This window comes from Marmota monax, unplaced genomic scaffold (assembly GCF_021218885.2).
Source record: "Marmota monax isolate L192 unplaced genomic scaffold, Marmota_monax_Labrador192_F-V1.1 WCK01_AAM20220418_F8-fsc00331, whole genome shotgun sequence".
Taxonomy (NCBI): domain Eukaryota; kingdom Metazoa; phylum Chordata; class Mammalia; order Rodentia; family Sciuridae; genus Marmota; species Marmota monax.
This window is the reverse complement of record NW_026694212.1, coordinates 1,049,261-1,070,456: the sequence shown is the minus strand read 5'-3', so window position 1 is coordinate 1,070,456 and position 21,196 is coordinate 1,049,261. Positions and strand designations below refer to the sequence as shown.

Below are 21,196 nucleotides of genomic sequence, written 5' to 3'. Positions count from 1 at the left end.
TATATGAGCATACCAAGTTTCCACAAAAATAGTCACTTGAATTTTGTGGAGATTCCCAGGGGAAGCTTTATTCTTCTATGGACCCTCAGTATGGTAGTACAAGGTAACAAATGATCTTTACATATAGATTTTGAATGCTGTGCCAATAAATGGGGATGTTAGAATAGGAAATTTTTATCCCAATCTTTGCTGGAACAGGAAAGAAGCACTTAGCCAGTTTTATAATACTAAGAAATCACTTCTGATTTGCACCCTCGTATCTACTTGAGAGATGGACTCCACAAAAGAAGCAAATAAACATTTTTATTTCTGCAACACAATCCACCTTCCCATTCCCCCCCAAGAACATGAGTTGTCCTCAGCCATCAAAGCAGAGGACAAAAGCTGACAAGTGACAGAAGGCAAGGGGTTACTAGAAAAATAGATTATACCCAAGGCTCTCCTTCCCAGGGATCCAAACCCCTGGTCCCTGTCCCCAGGCTCCCCATCAGACTTTGCCAAGTGGAGGGAAATAAAAGTCATGGGGAAAGGCTGGAAACTGAGGAAAGCAACTCCATTGAACAAAGGGTTAAAGAAGCCTGGCAGTGAAGACAGGGGTAGGGTGGGGTGAGCTTTGCTCCTAGATTCAGTGTTGGAAAAAGGGGAGAAAATAATTTATTGGGTGATGTAATGGTATGTAGTTTCAATCATGTTGACCATCCCAGATCTCTCACTGAAGCTAAATTCTGGCCGGTCTATGGAGGTAGAAATTGGGGATGGAAGGAAAGTTTTAGAATCCCTCCTATTCCCCAGGAGAGTAGACATTTCTTTACCCAGCTCTACCCTTTTGCCCAGCCTGCCTTCCCAAAACAACTTCCAAATCCTTAGCTAAAAATTGCACCATAAGATGGAACTGGAATGGGGATGTTATGAGTCTTGCCCAAACCCTCCAGCCCCAGAACTGACAAGGTTTAAGAGTAGGGGTGGGGAAAGAAGTTAAGGGATGAAATTACACTCTCTTCTCATCCCCTACTCAAAAGTTAGACCCCAGGGCTGGGCTGAACTGGGCTAGGCAGACAGGAAGGGAAGACCAGGCAGGCAGGCAGCTGTTCTCATTATCAGGGACCCATGCAGACCTGTTGGACAGACAGTAGGTGAGAGTAGGCCGAGCTGGAGGCCAGGAAGGTTCTTTAGGCTCCTAGAGGGAGAAGCAGGGGCCTGGGGTCAAGGGGGAGCAGGAAGCAACGCAGTAACAAACGTGGGAGGAGCCTTTCAGCCCCCAAACTTACGGGCCATCATCCACCACCACCCGCCCCCCCAGTGCGGACCAGAGGGGCCCCTGCGGGTGGTAGGCTGATCAAGGGCAAAGCTTGATGCGGGTACCCTTGGATAGCACCCGAAAGAAAGGGAAGACACGCTCGCCCAGGAAGGCAGCTGAAAATGTATGCACGTGAGCTAGAGTCTCCGCATTGTAGAAGCCCAAGCGCCCAGCCTCATAGTCCAGGTATACGCCAAAGCGCCGTGGTTTCTCACTTGGACTCAGCAGTGTCTGCTCTGTTGAGCTCTGTGCCTGGTACCGTTTGCCATTGGTACCCACACACCACACTTCCCGCTGAAGCAGGGGCTGCTGGGGCAGATGGAGCCGGCGGCGGCGATGGTGATGGCGTGAGGAGCTGGCATCCCCGCTGCCCACAGAGGACCCCCCGGAGCCCACCTTTTCTTTATGATGGGTTGATTCACGGGCAGCGCCCACCGCCCAGCCCCGCCGCCCGCCCACCTCTACCTCCCAGTAGTGCCGGCCAGAGCGGAAGCCTTGGGCCCCCAGTACGCAGCAGTCAGCCGAGAAGCGCTTGGGATGGTCAGCAACCTCTTGCCGCCGTTCTGCCAGGCGGACCCCCCGGCGGTCAGGGGACAGCATCAGGGCTGGGTGAGCGGTGTCAGGATCCAGCGTCAGGTCCACTTGGGAGGGAGGACAAATACGCCAGGGCTGGAACACTATTCCCCATCAGAAGCCAACTCCAAAGGTTCAGTCTTTCCTGCTGTACCTTCCTTGTCCCCCAACCCCCATCGATCCCATCTAGCTCTCCTCAGCTCCTCCCCATACCAGTTTACAGGACAGGCTCAGGTTCCTATGAGTTCCACCCCTTTCTCCAATCTTGTTCCCAGGACACCTGATAGCCATTCCCCAGTCCCTGACTGTTCTTGCCACCTCATCCATCCTGTCCCTACCCCCACCCCCACAACCTACCTGAGCTATGACAGAAGTTATTCTAGGCTTGAATTTTCAGTGTAGTCTACCTATAGCCTGAGCCACCTCAGCCCCCTGCACTACCCCCATGGCCCAACTTCCCTCAGAACCCAATCTCAGGTCTTTGAAGGGAAAGGCAAAGGAAGGTCATACAGGTGACCTCCCTACCTCTCGCAGCCTGACAGAACATCCGGCTCATTTTCCTCACGATGGCATCTGTCAGGAAGTCATGGCTATGGGGTTGGCACGGGTCAGGGGACCAGATCTCTGGGGGCTGCAGCTGTACCTCTTCACACCTGGAGGAAGGGGACCGGGCAGGGGGTGGGACCATGATATTCCCGGAGGGAAGAGTAGAAGCTGAGGGGAAGGAGAGGAGGGTCCAGGAGGCAGAAACTCAGGTCCTGGGGAAGGAAGGAGAGGAGAGGGATACCCAAGAGAGGCAGGGATGGGGAACCAGATATCACTGGGTCACAAAGGGTAAAATGGGAACACACCTATTGAAAGTCTCCTTGATGTCCTGGGAATAACAGAAACAAAAAGAGGGAGAGGGAGAAAGAGACAAAGAGAATGTCAGCTGCACAGAGACCATTGCTTTCTCCCAATCTCCAGCCAGAGAAAGGTCTGCACTTGAACAGGAAGGGAGAAGCAGGACCTCAAGGCCCTTAATAAACATGCATGTGTCATCATACATCCCTATGTCTGACTATATCTAACATCTCATCCAGCTGAAAGCCCAGTAACAGAATTTCATAATATGATTTGGTCACCTTTTTTAAAAATTCATTCCTCAACTCTCATTCATCCTCCTTCTAGATCTAATTCTTCCTTCTTTTCATTGGGTAGAACTGTTACACACACCACATTTAACATTGTCTCCAGCCTCAAAAACCATTTTTGGTGTTCAGGTTAAAAACTGTTGTGAGTTCTTCCGGAAAGAAGAGGTAGCTCTGGGCAGAGGTAATGGTGAACACAGCCTAACAGGGCAAATAGGGAGCTGGGGAGGTGACAGGCAGGGTAGAAAGGAGCACAGTGCTCACCTGTAGTAGTCGCAGGCCCCCCTGCTGACTCCGCTCCTGGGCCTCAGCCAGCAGGCGGCTCAGCTGGGCAGCCTGTTCAGCAAGGCGGCTAGCCACTGTTCCAGCATGTTCCAACTGAGCTTCATGCATCTCTCGGAGGCGCCGCTCCAGCCCTGCCTGCTCTTCAGCCAGAAACCGTGTGAGCCGCCCAAACTCTGAAGCCACAGCAGCCAGCTCTGCCTTCATCTGGCTCTGGAATGATGCGAAGGGGATGGGTGATATCACTGAATGTATAGGAAGGTAAATCTCCTGTTTTCTAACTGCTGTCTCTCAATCCAAAGCAAAGGAGCCCTACATTCCTCAAATCCAAGAAGAATCACAGTTCCTTCTCCTTCCTACACATACTTCCCTGGCAACTGGTCCCAATGGCACCAACAACTGCCTGGAAGGCTTCTCTCTACCTTGTCTACCTAACTTGACTTGCCCTTCAGTCTAAGCTTACATATTCTGAGAAGCTTTCTCCCTTCCAAATCTAATCAGCACCATCTCCATAAATATCACTGTTATCTTTCCATGGCATATACAGTATTGGAAATGCTGTTTAAAATAAAGTCAAGTATCCTTTAAAATTATTTTCCCCAGAGGCACTGTAAGCTCCCACCAGCAGGGATTATGCCCAATTCCTGTCTGTTTGCTATAGTGTCATCAGACTGTGTCAACTAAAGAGTAGGTACCTGGTAAGAATTTTTTTGACATCAGTAAGTAAGATAATTCAGGAATCAAGACATCAACTTAGGGTCCTCACTATGTTGCTATTCAGTGACCTTAGAAAAGTCACCTAAGTGCTCTAGATCAATAATCAGCAAGCTTCTTCAGTAAAGATTGGTTAGTATTTTGCACTTCATGGGCCAAGAAGCAAAATCAATGATATTAGAAGGTATAGTTGTCCCAAGGTATTCAAGTGGAATTGGTTCCAGGATTCCCCAAGTTTCAGGGGCCCTTACATAAAATAGTATTTGCATATAACCTACACATACACTCTCATATCCTTTAAACATCTCTAGATTATTTATATTACTTAATATAAATGCTATGCAAATAATTGTTCTACTATATTGTTTAGGGAAAAATGACAAAGGAAAAATATCATGCATGTTCAGTACAGATGTAATTTTTTCCCAAATATTTTTTTCCTTTTTCCACATATTTTCAATTCAACGTTGGATATGGAATGCACAGATACAAAGGGCAACTGTACTTAATATCCTACAACAACAACAACAAAAAAACACCCCTGCTTAGTCCTACCCCATTTGCCTGTGCTGGGACCATCCTGGGTGATGGGCATACTTTTCACCCATGACTATCAGTGGGAGACATTCTCTGGGTAAAAATAACTGGCCAGAGTAGGGAGGGCAAGCCAACTGGGTGAGGGAAGCAGCCATCAGTTTTACCTTCTGCTCCAAAGATACTCAGGTCCTGGCCCCCAATCCCAGAGATTCCCAAAGTTATCAATATGGACAGAGGCAAGGTGGCTCTTTAACTCCCAGACTCAGATTCTGTATTTGCCAGCAGCAGAATCTCTAAAGTATAGACAGCGATGAGTATGGTTTTGGGAAGTGACAAGGCCCACACTCTGGTTGGGGAAGTTACATACTGGGAGGAGGGGAAGAGGGACAGAAGATGTCCTAGCTTGGTTTTTGAATCTCACAGTGCTAGTTCATTCCAACAGGACTTGCTGCCCTTATAAAAACAGGGAGAGGGTCAGGAAGTAGCAAGTAAGTGGAAAATATCAAAAAAGACTCTTTGGGGAAGGGTGAGCAATGATGAAAAAGGGCAAGAAACACTGGACAAGGAGCTATATCAGTTTCTGCAATGCTAATATTCAGTAATTCCTCCCTTCCCTTACATACCTTGGCCTTCTTCCGAGACAAGCCTCCCAGGACCACATCCCTCTCAACATCAGGGATGCTCTGTCTACTATCTACATCTATGCTAGGACTGGAACTTCTCTCATAGCTGCTGTGCGGGCTTTTCCCCCTTTTGCCCTCTATGCCATCCAGTGCTGAGTTAGATTTCTTGGTAGAAAGCTTTGCTCTGTAGCCTTGAGCCAGGTGCCCAATCTTACCAAGCCTGGCATTAGTTTTCACTCCATTTTAGAATCGAGAAAGGAACGTGTCCCCTCACAGCACCTCGTGCCCCCACCCCCCAATCACCTTACATCCCTGGGAAAGTATTTACACCTCTCCCATATTTGGCTGTCCTGTGTTCAGGGGATCTCATTATCACCTGTGAGCATAAGCAGGCTTATCTTCCTTGCCCTGACCATAGAACCAGTCAGCCTACTCAAGGACATCTACACACCTTCAGCTCTGTCACCCGCCTCTCCTCCTTGGCCTTCATCTTCTGCACAGCCTCCAGGTGCTTCCTAAGGGGTTCCACATGCCCCTGCAGTTTGGTCTGAGGGAATGGGAAAGAGAAGGTTAAAGGTGGGGGTTGTACTTCAGAGCCTGATATCCCCACCTCAGGTGTCAAGTAAACCCTTCCTCCTGTCTTCCCTCACATGATGATAAAGGCCTCCAATCATCCCCTGAACTCATGTACATTTTCTAAAGATGAGGTTCTATGATTACAGAGGTCCAAAACCAATAGTTGGGGTGGACAAGCCTTGAGCCTCTACCACATGGAAGTCTTTGCATGAGTATTCCTGACTTTGGTCCTTTCCACCTTATAAATGATCTTCATCTTTGAATACTTTTCTGATTATTTTATACCCATGTTAAGAATCTTTTGGTGATCTCCCACCATTTCCAGTGATCTGACCCTACATTTCTATCCTCACTTCATCCTTTCTATAGTCTTTCATTTAGTCACATAAAAGTACTTGTCTTTTCCTATTTTCTTTCTTTTTTTTTTTTGGTACAAGGGATTGACCCAGAAGTACTTAACTACTGAGCTACATCCCCAGCCCTTTTTATTTTGAGACAGGGTCTCCTAAGTTGCTTAGGGCCTTGATAAGTTGCTGAAGCTGGCTTTGAACTCACAAGCCTCCTACTTCAGCCTCCCAACCCTAGGCTGCGTATAATTTCTTGCTGTTCCCCCTGCCTGGGATTATCCTTCCCCACCTAGCCTAAGGCATTCTTACTTTAAAACCCAGCTCCCTAACCTGATTCTTCCTGCCCCCAACCTCCTCTGTGATCCCAAAGGATCTGGAATAAAACCTTTATATTACTTCCCACAAGTGTGCCTCTCCACCAGATATTGCATGGTCCCCTCCCCACTTAATTTCTGTACTTATGTTTTCTCTAATAGTCAATTACTTGCTAAATGAAAAGCAAAAATCCCTTCTTCCCTAAAGTTATTAACTTTCACAGCAATTAGGCACATTAACTTTTGTGGTCTAACAGTTTATAAGTGAGTCTTTTCCTTCTCCTGCCCCCATCTCTTCCATATTGGGGATTGAACCCAGGGGCACTCTATCACTGAGCTAAGGAGGTCCCCTCCCACCTTTTTTTTTGAGACAGGTTCTCACAACCTGGTCTCCTGCATCAGCCTCCTCAGTAGCTGGGATTACAGGTGTGCACCACCATGCCTGGCTCTGAGTCTATCTTTAAAGGGCTGTTAGAGACACCAGAATGGGTGAGTAAGTCCAACCTATTAGCTCTTTACTTTTTTTTTTTAATGTCTTCTATTTCTGCCTTGCTCCCTCCTTTTCCTTAGGGGAAAATACTGGATAGAAAACCTTAAGCCTAGACACTAACCAGGGCCTGAATGCACTTGGGTGATCTGAGGCAAGCCACAATTCCAGTTTCCTCAGCTTAAAAACGGGGATAGAATCTACCCCATGAATAGTATACTTAGCACAGTATCTGGCATGTGGCAAAGACCTGCAAATGCTATCTAGTATTTGCTATCTAAGTTGTCAGCTGCCAGTAATATCCTAGTAATGACCCTTGCACTAAAAGGGTTACTGACCCAGATTACAAAAGGCAGTTGTTGCACAAGTAAAGAAAAAATTACAGTAACAATAAAATGGCAGTCGTTCTATAACATGAAAATAGTAAAAGCCACACAAAATTTTGCATTTTGATATTACCACTACCGACACACACATCTAAACCCAGGAACATTCTACATACTGAGCTATGTCCCCCACCGTTTTCCTATTTTGAGACAGTGTTTAAGTTACCAAAGCTGGCCTCTAATTTTTGATCCTTCTGCCTCAGCCTCCCAGTAGCTGAAATTACAGACATGACCACATCCAGCTTAATATTATTTTATATTTCTCCACTGTACAATCAGTATTTCTACTCCATTAATTTGGAATTCATATGCACCATTATGCCTGGCTCTGAGTCTATCTTTAAAGGGCTGTTAGAGATACCACAATGGGTATCTATTTGCTCTTTCCTTTTTTTTTTTTTTAACGTCTTCTATTTTTTGCCTTGCTCCCTCCAATATTTTTCAATATTTTTCCTAAATCACTGACAAAAAAAATTCTTAAGCACAAACCCAAATAGAGTACTATTTAAGAGAAAATTTCAAGGACATTTCAGCTTTTAGGGACTTTACTTATGCATCATTTGTTACTACTATCTGTTCAATAAATATTTCTACAAAACAACAGTGTGCCGAGTTAATGCACATGTACATATAAGAATAAACTACCCATCTGTAAAAAAAAAGTCTCTAAATCAGAAAAGGAATCACTTGAATTAGATTTACATAATAAAGCATGTATCTACATTTGCTGATTAGTTAATGTCATATTAAATGTGTTTATCTGGCTTCTAAAACTGTTGGGCCTGGTAAACCGATCAAGGAAAAGGATTATAATTTCTTTTAACTCCTCATCCACTTCAGAACCTAGTAAAAGAATTTTTGGCAGCAGCAGACATTCAACAGATGTGGTTAATATAAATTAACAAAGTGACCACACATTGTATTATGGGTTCACCTAATTAGGAGCTGAGAGGATATAAAAGAGAAGGACAGCCCTGAGTATGGTGGTACATGACTATAATCCCAGCTACTTGAAAGGCTGAGGTTAAACATAAAAAGGGCTAGGCTGGGACTATAGCTCAGTGGTAGAGCACTTGCCTCGAATGTGTGAGGCACTGGGTTCGATCCTCAGCACCACATAAAAAATAAAATGACATACGCCGGTAATCCCAGTGGAATAGGAGGGAGGCTGAGACAAGAGGATCCAAAGTTCAAAGCCAGCCTCAGCAATGGTGAGGATCTAAGAGATAGTGTCTCTAAATAAAATATAAAATAGGACCGGGGATCTGGCTCAGAGGTTAAGTGCCCGTGAGTTCAATCCCTAGTACCAAAAAAGGAAAAAAAAAAAAAAAAAAAAAGACTGGGCTTAAGGGGCAGCAATTCCCTGCTAGGCTGAGCTTTCTAAAGCTATTCTCCTCTTAATTCAGAGTCTCTATCTTGTTGATACTGTGGATTGAACCCAGGGATGATTTACCACTGAGCTATAACCCTAACTCTTTTTATTTTTTATTCTAAGACAGGGTTCCAAGTTGCTTAAGACCTCACTAAGTTGCTAAGGTTGGCCTCAAACTTGCAATCCTTCTGCCTCAGTCTCCTGGGATTACAAGTATGTACCACTGTACCCTACCTGATTCAGAATCTCTAGTGGTAGAAGCTGCTTTATTTATTATTATTATTATTATTTTTGCATTACTAGAAATTAAATCAAGTTGTCCTCTATCACAGAGCTACATACTTAGTTTTTATTTTTTTTATTTTTAGACAGGATCTCACTAAATTACCAAGAGTAGCCTCCACCCTGCAATCCTTGTGCCTGGGATTATGATCATGGACCACCATGCCTTGCCCACTGTACTTTTGAAAACTTCCTCCAGTAACTCTAATAATCAGGCAGGTTTGACAATCATTGTGTGCAAGGAGATGAGGTCCTCCTTTAATGGCAGCATGCTGTGTTATTTATGGTTCCTGGAGATGAGGCAATCTGGGTTTCTCTTTTTATTTTATTTTTTTTTTTAGGTTTATCTTAGCTGTACCACTCTGAGCTGAGTTATTACTCTAAAAGTGAGGTAATGATAATAACCCCTAAATAAAGTTACTGAAGAAATCAGGAGAAGGGGTAAAACACAGTCATAAACAAACAAAAAAATTTCTGTGCAGACTACACAGAAGCTACCCTGCCTTCCTTCTGATCTCACTCCTTCAAATCCACCCAGACCATTACAAAGTAATGCTATTTGGCCTGGCACAGTGTTGCATGCCTATAATTCCAACAACTTGGAAGGCTGAGACAGGAGGATCATAAGTTTGAAGTCAGCCTCAGCAACTTGCTAGAGTCCTAAGCAAGTTAGCAAGAATCCTGTTTCAAAAAATAAAAAGGGCTAGGGATATAGCTCAATGGTAAAGCAGCCCTTGGTTCAACCTCATAGCCAAAAAAAAAAGAAAAAAGAAAAGTAAAGAAAAAAGTAATGTTATTTGTGCTGGCTATCTCTCAGAAAAATCTTTTTTTTTAACCTAAAAGTTAAATTGGAGGTAGGGAGCAAGACCTTAATCAAACTAAAATCAGACTACAAGAAGAAAGTTCACATGACAGAAAAGTCAAACTAAAAACAAACATACAAATGGTGGTGACACTGTTACAGGTATACCCCAGGGAGAGGGACAGCCATAACCAAATCCACAATTTACTAAAGCTTCGTGGCCCATGGTACAGTATTTACACCTTTCTGACTGTTCCCCATATTGTAAAATGAAACTGGAAAATATATCAACTTATAGAATGGTTTTAAGTTTTAAACGATAACCCATGAAAAGTGCCCAATTTACATAAGTGCCCAGTAAATATTAACTATCAATTCTGGAGAAATTAAAGTTCAAAGATACTCAGATACTTGAGCAAGATTTGATAGTAAGGCAGAGCTAGGTCTTCTGCCTTAAAAGCCACTCTCTTTTCCAGTCAGTACAACAGACCTGTACAGAGTAGACCAAAGACCTTGAGGTGGGAACCAAGCCATACCACAGGGTGGTATGGAATCCATTAGGAGGCAAGTGCAGTACATTTGGATATGATACTAGCATTTCTATATTCCTGTTTCATTCAAAGTCCTTTCTTGTTCTTTGAAATCCCCATTTCTTTCTACCCCAAGGGACTTAGTCAAGAAGGGACTTAAGACTCATCCAAAAGAAAATGAGAGTGCTAGTAAAGCCTTGGAGACCTGTCACTTGCACCCCTACACTTAGCAACAATGGAGGTGTGAAAAGCAGTGCCCTGCTTCCCAGAAGACAAAGCCCACTGATCTGACATCACTCACTTTGCCCTATTTACTTCCCAGGTCTGCTTCATTGTATCTGCTTTGTCTGTGTACAGGATTCTTCTCATTCAAACCCACCCTGGTGCCAATGCTTGGAGAGGGAAAATCAGTTCGCCAGAACATGAGGTACTCTGAGAAGTACAGATGTTTCCTTTTCCCAGTTCCCCTTAATAGTTCTCTAACCCCACTAAACTCCATCTGCACTTTTTACTTGTCTCACCTTGTATTCCTGTACCACCTCCTCCAATGGCACCACACTGTGCTGTTTGTGGCTCCTGGATTCTCGGCACACCACACAGATAGCTTCTTCATCCACCTCACAGAACAGCTTCAGAGCTTCTTGGTGTTTGGGACAGATGCCCTGCTCATTCACACGGCTCCCTCGACCAGGGGTTGGGTGCATCTGCCGAATCACCTGAACCATGTTGGCCAGCTGCAGGTTGGGGCGGAAGCTCCGCCGAGGAAAGCTCTTTCGGCACTGGGGACAGGTGAAGCACCTCCGAGGGGCTGGAGGTGGGGGCAGTGGGGTGACGGGGTCTAGCTCCTCTTCTTCGTCCTCCTCCAGCACTTCCTCCTCCTCATCCTCGTCCTCCCCCCTCAGGTCCTCCATGTCCCCCAAATAGTAGTGCAGGTCTTCCTCCTCGTCCTCCTCCTCCCACACGTAGTCCATGTTGTCCCAGTTGGACCCACCCATGCCACTGGTCCAGAACACACCCTCCTCTTCCTCCTCGACCTCCTCCTCCATTTCGCCCTCATAATCTTCTTCCCGCATGGGGGTGTCCCACCCGCCTCCGGCCCCCACAGCCTCCACTTCCTCCTCCTCTCCTTCCTCCTCCTCCTCCTCCCGGTCCAACTCATCCCTGTCCTCCTCATCCTCCCCACCCCACAACTGGGTTACACACACTCGGCAGAAGTTGTGCCCGCAGCCGATGGACACCGGGTCCGTGAAGTAATCGAGGCAGATGGCGCACACCGCCTCCTCCTGAAGGGTCTGCACAGGGTTGGGTGTCATGGCAACGGCAGCCATCTTAGTGTCCAGTCAGCCAGTGTAGATGTGCGGTGGGGGGGGGCGGGGGGGGGCGGGGGTCTTCCCTCTCAGACGCCCTGGCGACCCGGCCCCACCCCCAGTCCTGCCCCTTCACACCTTGCCTCAAGCGCTGCCAGAGAAATGTCCTCCCTACAACCCACCCCTCCAAAGAGTTCCCTACTCCCAGACGACAACCGTGTCTCTACGAGTGGAGGGGACAGAGCTGAGAACCACCGACAAGTCCCTCAGGTGGCCCTGAGTGCAAATCTGCCCCAACGCTCCCCCGGCCTCCTCATAAACCCCCGCCCCTCCTCACTTCCTGGCCCCGCCCCCTCACTTCCGGCCTCCCTCCTGACACTTCCGGCGTCTGCGCACAACCCAAGCTCTCGAGTTCCCTCCCCGATCGTGCTACGCCCTCTTCCCACCCCTCCCCACCCGGGCCCCCAAGGCAACAGGAAACGGCGAGGAGACGCTCTAGCAGACACTAGGGAACAGGGCGGGAAGCTAGGACGGTGGAGGCCCTCGTCTCTGTGATGCAGGGAAGCCGGGAACGCGCACAGAACAGAAGGACTGCCCACCTCCATCCCCCGCCACTGGAGAGAAACTACGGGGGACAGTGGGAGCGTTTGGCAGCTGTCTGCTCTCGGTGCTATGACCGCATCGGCCAGGCGCCATCCTACCGACCGAGCAAGGACGACTGCAGCAAGGACTCCCACAGCCGATGGCGGAAAGAGAGGGGCCGACTCCGGTGAACGCCCCGAAGTACTTCCGGCCCTTCTAGGCAGAAGACTTTGTTGTTTGACACTCTAGAGGGTCCTTCCTAGTCGGATCGGGAGGTGGAGCCTGAAGAAGTACTGTGGGAGTGGAGCCAGACATACCACCTTTCCTTTACTACTGTTGGCATTTCCACGCCCATTTTAAAAACTGACCACCGGTCACAGTCACAATGTTTGGGTGAACTTCCCTACTAAGGAAGAGTGACAAATCATTACATCCGTATAGTAGAACGCTCTTTAGCCATGAAAAAAAAAATCCTCTTCAGAATATTTATTAAATTTACAAAAACCAAGTTACAAAGTGCAGAGTATACTACCATCTGTTAAAAACAAAACAAAAAAAAAGGGTAGAGGGCGAATGTAAAATAAATTAATAGCTTTATATTCCTGCGCTTAATCAATAGTTCCTACCTCCGAGTTTTATGAGAATTAGTAAACCTCATGTATAAATTAGAACATTGCTTAGCTCGTGATAAGAACGATATAAGAGTTAGCTGCCCTTTATTATCATTCTTCTATGGAATACTACTGGTAGAGTTTCTCTAGAAGAAGTAGTATTCCACAGAAAGGATGAAAGCAGTAAGAAAAACACTCTCCCGTACATGTAGTTCGGTATCCTTTGAACTTTGAATCAAACCCATTTATTATCTTAAAGATATTTTTCCAAGTGTCATTGATTCATTCAACAAATACTTTTTTGAGCTGTGCACCGTTTGTGCACCGCTTGTGCACCGCTCTTGCTCCGCACCAGAACTACTTAGAGGTTTTCATTCGTGGAATCCCAATCTAAGAACAAGGGCTAGACTTGGACTTATAGGACTGGTTTTACTTGAAATCAAGTTTTGTCCAGGGTATATTGGTAAAGGTGATGCCTGGTCCCCTGAACATCTATGCCGAATAGATTCTTTGTGCGATAGAAATAATATTTGATGCTTCCTTTAAATATTTTTTAAATGGCGGAAGAAACTACTGGACCATGATTCATGTACAGAATACCCAGCAGGTGTTGGACACAGAGATACCAGGGTGGGGCATGTAAAACTTACTCTGTGAAAAACTTCAGGTGATCACCGTGGTTCCTTAGGAGGTGGGCCGGGGCCTCTGAGGACGTCTGTGTGAACGCGCCGAAACCACAAACCTTCGTGGTGAAACATTCTATATGCCAGGAATTGCAGGAGCTGCTGTGACAGAGATGTCGGGTACAAGAACTGGACAGAACTTGGCCGGCTGCTACAGGGGCAGAAGCCCCTTGTTCCCATAGAGTTCCAGGTTCGTGCGGCTTGTAGTCCCGCAGATCTACAGCTTCAGGAATATAATAATCAAAGCTAGCTGCAGGCAGTTTCCGTAGTGTAGTGGTTATCACGTTCGCCTCACACGCGAAAGGTCCCCGGTTCGAAACCGGGCGGAAACAAACTTTTTAAGGGTTCTTGTATATGAAGGAGACGGGCAATGAGACTGGACTAAAGCAAAACTAAACTCACAGCTTCAAACATAAATCCATGTCTCACACCTCACCTGCTTGGGTTTTTTGTTTGTTTGTTTTAATTTTTTTGTTTGTAGCAGGGTTTGAACCCGGGGACGCTTAACCACTGAGCCACATCCCCATCCCTTTTTATTTTTAATTATGAGACACAAAGTTGCTTACGCTCACTAAATTGCTTAGGCTGGCCTTGAACTTGAGACCCTCCTGCCTTAGCCTCCCCAGCTGCTGGGATCGTCTTTCTCTTCTCCTCAGATAGCCTATCCTGCAACCCTTCTAGAGGAATCCGTAGGCTTTAGACTCCCCAGGATCAAATCTTGTGCACAGTACATTCTATGTAATCTTGTGCCAGTTATTTCTAAAAACCTATGTGTGCCTCTGCCAGTAGATCTCAGTCTCCTGGAACACAGCACCAAAACCACTTCACCGTGCCCGGCTAGCTCAGTCGGTAGAGCATGAGACTCTTAATCTCAGGGTCGTGGGTTCGAGCCCCACGTTGGGCGTGGAGTAATTTTGAACGAAGGTGAGAGAGGCTCCCTCCTTTCTAAGGCAATTTGATGATACTTTCCTGAGCTATTGAGCCAGAGCCAGATGCCCCTTACTCTCCAGTAGCTGAAAGGAAGGCCGAAATTCTAGTAGAGTCCCTACCATAGCACCCCCTTCCCTAAAGGAATGTAATAAAGTTCTACCGCTGTGGGCTTTCCTCAGGAAAGGCTCTTTGAGTGATGAGATCCTCATCAAATTAACATCTCTTTGGATCAAGTCCATCTTTTGGAGATATTGCTCCATGCTTTCCTGCATCCACTTTACTTCCTTTATTTGTATTTTGAAACATTGTGGAGAGTAGGCTGTATTCTGCACTGCTCAGTTTTCAGGCTGTGCTTGAACCGTTATTTCTCCATTTTGTAGTTTCTCATAAGCCACTCCATTTTGAGCTAAACTGCTGCAATGGAATGACTGCACACCTTATTTGTACAAGTAAACACCAGCTGGCACAACCATAAGGCATAAACTGATAAACCAATTGTGCTAATAGAATGACTACCTGTGAAATTAATCAGATGTACCTGGATACATAAGCATATCAAACTCATATCAGAAAAACCAGGCCCATAAGTTTATTGAACACTGCTGAGAGCCATAGCCAAGTTGGAAATGACGCATGGCATTTTGGGGTTGAAATTGTTTAGAAAGGTGGCCCTGTTGGATTAGGGTGGCTCCAGGTTTAGGGTGGATCCTGTTGGATTAAGGTGGCCCCAGGTTTAGGGTGGATCCTGTTGGGAATAGGGCGTAGCCTGTTGCCTCAGGCGCCTGCTCTTTGAGTTCTCAAGCGGTTCTGAGAGAATTGGTATGCAGAGCCTGGTGGAGGGAGTGTATTTTTTGCAGAACTTGCGTGTGTAGAGCGGGTGAGAGGTCGGGAATAAAGAGTTGCTGTTTGAATCTACAAGGCTTTTGTGGTGGCTCGGTTATTTTGTGCCCAGACAGACTGCGGCAGAACACTAAAGGAAGCCACCCCTTCGATTGAGACCCATAAAAGGAGGAGACCGGAGAGAGAGAAAACAGTAGCAGCGTGAATCCATTACCTGATCATTTGTCATGAGCCTTGTCCAAGAAAATAACCTTATTCAGGAAACTCCATATCTCTGACCTTGGGCTGTAGCTGAGTGTAGTTTTTCCTACCCGTGAGGCAAGTCCCACTCCAAGCTGACATCTCAAGCTGACACTGTGCCATCAATTGGGAACTTGGCCTAGAAAAAGTTCTTGTTCTTGTAACTCTGCACCATGAACAAGTTCTTTGGGTGGTTTGTATTCTTATCTGACTACTTACAGTATATTCATATCTGCTCTCTGCCTTTGCTCTCTGTTCAGCCTTCTGAACCCCTGTGGATGTCTTAATCCTTTCTGTAAAACACATACATACACAAACATATGTATTTGTGTGAAGTGTGACACGTGATTTGAGTTCTACAGATAATAGAAATCAAGATTGCCCAGTTATGATTACCAGGTGACCTACAAGTATTCAGTGAACTGCCACTGATGAAAGTGGTATAGCCAGTGAATTTATTGCTATTCAATAAATTCTGATGTTGTGGAAAGACACAAATGTGTTTGGTCTATGTTAATAATACAGCATTCTCACGACACATACTAACACGAATATCCTCCATTTATAAGTCACAATTTTTTTCCTTAACTTTGGTTGAAATTAATTTGTTTACATTGACTGCTTTTTCATCCTGCAAATAGAGTCTGGTTTCTATTTTACCCCTGTCTAAGTCTCCCACGCTAATACTCCAGACCACAAGAGAAGTCTAGTAAAGCTAGTTTATTAAACTTGCTAAGGAAAGAATAGCATCACCTTCAGACTCAGAAGTCTTAGGAAGAGTTTGATATTGTTATGCTATGAGGGTAGTCTGGCAGGAATGGGTCAGGATTCATTAAATAGGCAGAGATGCTAGTACAGTCCTACTGCCACAGAAGAGTGAGAAGCTGAAGCTTCAAACCTCGGTTCTTGTGTTCTGATTAAAGAAATTTTACAGTCACACACACACACACACAAATGCAAGAGAATTTTATTAGGAGTGAAAGCAAAGTAAGGCTCAAGCAAAGAATAACTTCAAGAGTGTGGTCCTCTTCAAGCAAAGGATGACCAAGGAAACAATGCTGCTTCCAAATTGATATTTACCAGAAGAACTGGATTCAGTCTTTGCCAGTCAGATGTTTATTTCCTTTATCACATCTGGCGGGGGAGTTTTTGACCCCTGTTGGTCCTCTCTGGAATTGTCAGGGAGGTCAATATACTGGAGGGGATGGGATTCATCTACAAGTCAGTCCTGTGTTAATGTGGGTATTTGGGTCAGTGACTGGACAAATTTACCTTAGTGTACCTGCAATACTAAAGAAACTTTCATTCTGAAATACATTGAGAAACCTGTGACCATAAATCCTGACTTTATAATGACCTTGGTGGACCTGCCAGGAGTTAGCCCCATTGATCTTTCTTGACTTATTTTTTAATCAGCTTCCTTTGTTTCCACCTGTTTATTCTCAGGGTTAGTATACCTATTGTTGTTCTACAAGTTACTTCATTGTTCATTAAGGTCAATTTCAAAGAAACCTCATGGCCCTGGTATGTTATTGGTTCACATTTCACTGCTCTTTACTAATTACTATCTAACAGTAGCACATACATGTGTATATATGTAGTTAATAATGAGTTAAAAGACAAAAAAGTACAATGGAGTATCTATACTGTTGTCAACCTCTTTCAGGCTGCCTCTGGGCCAATGGCATGTATATACATGTATGCGCTAGTGTTAGATAGTTATGTAGTCTCAGTTTGGAATATCCAGGTACACACAAGCTGGTGGTGTTAGAGAAGAGTTTGAACTGTGTATGGGTGTAATAAACAATTGAAATGTTATTTTCCAGAATTACTTAAGATCTTCTCTATGTCCTTCAGTATAGTTATGTTGTTTATTTGTAATACAATAAGGTGTATTTTATTATTTGTATTCCACATTATTTCCCCCCTACGTCCTGGTTGGTTTTATTTATTTCTGTTTTGGGGCATTTTCTAAAGGACAGTATATTACAGAAAATCTACTTAAAAGAAGTATAACTTCATTCACATCCACATATCCATTCCCATCCACCAATCTCATTTGTTTGAAGTATATTCTTCTAATATTTCTCTTGAAGACATGAGTGAATAAATGTGTGCTTTGTCATTCCCCCTTCTTTATTATACGAAAGTTGACACAGTATAGATACTCCATTGTATCTATAAAATACAAAATAAATTGTCTGTTACCAACTGAAACTAGTAATGGTTATAATGATTTTCTTAAACAATAGCCAGTCTTTCCATTATTTTCTTCAACTGACTTCTCTGAAACTATGAATGAAATTATGAATTGAGTTTCCCATCCAATTCATTACAATGGTAAAGCACTATTTTAGAGTCAAAACATGCCACTCCATTTCTTTTGCCACAAATGCTTGCAGATTGTGGTTTTCAATGTCATTTCTTACCACCTTTACTGGGACTGGAAAACAGTCATAAAAGATTCTGGCATTTTCATTAAGGGGAAGTCAAAGTAGACCGGTTTCTTTTCCCTGACCCTGAACAAGCCTAGTACATGCAGGTCAGAACTTTTTGCTACAATTCCTTCTTTCTCTCCTCTTCACCTCTTTCACTGCTGCCTCTGGGGCCAGGTTGGATTTGAGATGACCCACTAGGTAAGTAACCCATGCCACTCTCAGCACAAAGGGGGCAAGCTTTCAACAATTCAGAGGAACTTACAAACACATGAGACCCTGGTGAAACCTTCGGTCTCTATCTTGGTAGTGCTGATGGCTGCTGAGGTAATTAAACCACTCTCTGATTTACATTTTAGTGAAATTCTTTCAGGGATGGTGTAAAGGAGGAGTGAGACTGCTCAGAGAGAGAAACTGTAGGAACACAGCCATGTGTTCAGACAGGAGGCTGGAACTTAGCAGCAGCCAGAGGTACAAGTGAGTGAAGGGATTGTACCAGCTGCAAGATGAGGGGACTCCCAGATTTTTTTTTTTTTTTTCATCCAAGTGGTTTTATAATACAGATCAGAGAATGAATATGGAGGAGAGGGACAAGGTAGAGAAAAAATTGATGAGTTCAATATTGAACAGGTTGCTGGGAATGTGGCTCAAGCGATAGCGCATTCGCCTGGCATGCATGCCGCCCGGGTTCGATCCTCAGCCCCACATACGAAGATGTCGTGTCCGCCAAAAACTGAAAAATAAACATTAAAAATTAAAAAAATATATATATTGAACAGGTTGGATGTGAGATACCTTGCGACATGTCCATGGATCTGAAACTTGGGAACATGATCACTGCTGCAGCCACAGATGAGGAGATACAATTTGATGGCTTCTGGTAATTTAGAGGAGGAGTTGGGATAGGAGGGCAACAAGTAAGGCCAAGGGAGGGCAACAAACAAGTAAGGCCAAGGGAGGGCAACAAACAAGTAAGGCCAAGGGAGAGCAACAAACAAGTAAGGCCAAGGGAGTCCAAATGTGCCAAAAGGAGGGAGAGATCAATCTGCCTCAAATTCAGCACATGATCTAATAAAAGAAGATTGGGCCACCTGGGGACCCATGGTGCCCTTGACCAGAGAAGCCAGACTGGGAACTGGATGGGCTTCCACTCTACACCTTGGTGGAGAAGGGATCTGGTTCCCAAGGTATTCTAGAATCAGTTTGGATATGGAAAATCATTTGAACAAAAGATAATGTTCCTAAACTTGGATTCACACAGACCTATACTTAACATACATTAAGCCTCATCCCACTCTGTATATTGAATGCGAGGATTGACAAGTTCTATTTTATTTTTCAGCCATAAAGAGATTGAACCTAGGGCCTCGCACATGTTAGGTAAACTCTCGCTCATTACTAATTACTATCTAACAGTAGCACATACATGTATATAAATGTATATTGACTACTTTTTCATCCTGCAAATAGAGTCTGGAGCCATATCTCCAGCCTTTGGATTTTATTTTTTATAAAATACTTAAGAATTTCATTAGGTTTTCGAAATTTAATAAAAATTACAGCTTCATTTAAATAACATTGACTTAAAATTGGATAATCTTTAATTTCAATTTCCCTTTATTTTTAATACTTTTTTAATTTTTTTTTTTTTTTTTTAGTTGTAGATGAACACAATATTTTTAGGGCCTCATGCATGCAAGGCAAGCACAACTCTATGTTGGAGCTTCAGCCCAGCCCCCATTTTTAATACTTTTGCATATTAGAAGAAATAAACTTTTTGAAAGCATATATACAAATAATTTATTTTTACTTTATATTCACATTAATTTACATTTTGACGAATCATTAAAATGTCATATACTTTGCATTTTTCATTTAAAAAAAAAAAAAAAACCTGTCGATCTTTACTGTCAATAAAGTATAAATTATGTGAATATTTTAACCGACTTGTTCTCTTCCTTGGAACAAAAACAACCAACAGGGAGGATTATCCAGTTTTAGCAACATTCACCTTTTCAGCCACATTTACCTTTCCCGCTGCAAGGTTAGTCAGTTTCATTTTTCTCCTTTTTATTATTTATTTATTTGTTTGTTTAAAAAAATTATTGGATATGGCTGACTTCTCTACCTGCTGACGGGTTGCTCTGTAGTTTGGTAAATATCATTTGACCTGACTAAGTGGGATTTGGGAACCTGGGTGGTGACTCTAAACATATCTTATAAACTCAACGGAGATTCTCCTGCCAGCCATTAGTTTCCGTAGTGTAGTGGTTATCACATTCGCCTAACACGCGAAAGGTCCCCGGTTCGAAACCGGGCGGAAACAGCTGTTCCTTCTTACCTGGCTGCCGCAGTTTTTTTTTTTTTTTTTTTTTTGGTTTGTTGTTGTTCTGATTGGTAAACTCTTTTACTCATTCGTCGTTGGAATGTATCCATACTTCTTTACAGTTTTATCTATGCTCCTGTCTTTCAATTCATTACGAGTTTAATATAGGTCTAGCTCTGTGAGTGCAAAGAGGGTGGTCTAACGTCATTCCAGTTTATGTTCCGAGTCCTGGAAGATCAAATATAGCCAGCCTCCAAGGAATGCCATGTAACGACAATGAAATATTAAGAAGCGCAAGAAATAATAGTTTGGAAATGTATGTGGGAAGTTCAAGCTGGTGGAAAGTGTTTACAGGGAGGACAATAGTGGTAGTAGTAACTACAACGTCCTCCACGCATCCCGTTTCCCTCTGTGGAACCTAACAATCTTTGAGATGAGTAATATTACTGCTTCCGCTTACACGGGCAACGAAAGGGTTAATCGGTCACGAAAGGTGAGGAGCCTAGAGGACCGAGAAGACGGAACTCAGGGACAGAGAAAGGGAAAAGAAGCAGCGTACAGAGAGAAATTCAAGTGAAACATGCAGAAAGTAGCGTACGTTGGCCACAGATTGCTAGTGGCTGGGTGGAAAGAGGAAAATTAGCGAGTTCCAAAAAGAGCCCGGTGTGTAAAAACTAGCCGCTGCTGCACCTCACAGGTGGCGATCGCGACAACCACCGCCTCCAAAACCGCCGTAAAGGAGCCTGAGGTCTGTCTTTCTTATCTTATCTTACTTATTTTTGAGGTACATGCCCCCACTCCAGGCTCTGGACAGCCAGTGTGTCTCCAAAAGTACCCTCTCCAAAGTGACCTCCTTAGCTCATCGCAGAACCCCGGGAGGTCAGGACCATAATTCAGTCTTTTGTCACTCTTATCCAAGTGGATTTTGATCAATGTCTCAGTCAACACAATGCAGTTCTCATTGGTTTTCCTTCCTAGTGTTACCCAAAG

General features: G+C 44.3%; 1 protein-coding gene and 3 non-coding genes across 4 annotated transcripts; 3 read left to right on the top strand and 1 right to left on the bottom strand.

Moving 5' to 3' along the window:
* Window positions 1-286: 286 nt before the first annotated feature.
* Window positions 287-11,887, bottom strand: LOC124108053 (E3 ubiquitin-protein ligase TRIM41-like). Its single transcript, XM_046466415.1, is given in 9 exon segments — window positions 287-734; window positions 1,116-1,129; window positions 1,131-1,177; window positions 1,763-1,938; window positions 2,396-2,523; window positions 2,722-2,744; window positions 3,265-3,495; window positions 5,608-5,703; window positions 10,774-11,887. Coding segments are annotated over 9 exon segments (1,602 nt in total). The 5' UTR covers window positions 11,581-11,887; the 3' UTR covers window positions 287-654.
* A 1,807-nt stretch (window positions 11,888-13,694) lies between these two features.
* Trnav-cac (transfer RNA valine (anticodon CAC)) lies at window positions 13,695-13,767 on the top strand. The gene has a single exon. It is a non-coding gene; the product is annotated as a tRNA-Val (tRNA).
* A 499-nt stretch (window positions 13,768-14,266) lies between these two features.
* On the top strand, window positions 14,267-14,339 carry Trnak-cuu (transfer RNA lysine (anticodon CUU)). Its single transcript has one exon. It is a non-coding gene; the product is annotated as a tRNA-Lys (tRNA).
* A 5,794-nt stretch (window positions 14,340-20,133) lies between these two features.
* Window positions 20,134-20,206, top strand: Trnav-aac (transfer RNA valine (anticodon AAC)). The gene has a single exon. It is a non-coding gene; the product is annotated as a tRNA-Val (tRNA).
* The last annotated feature ends 990 nt before the right edge of the window (window positions 20,207-21,196 follow it).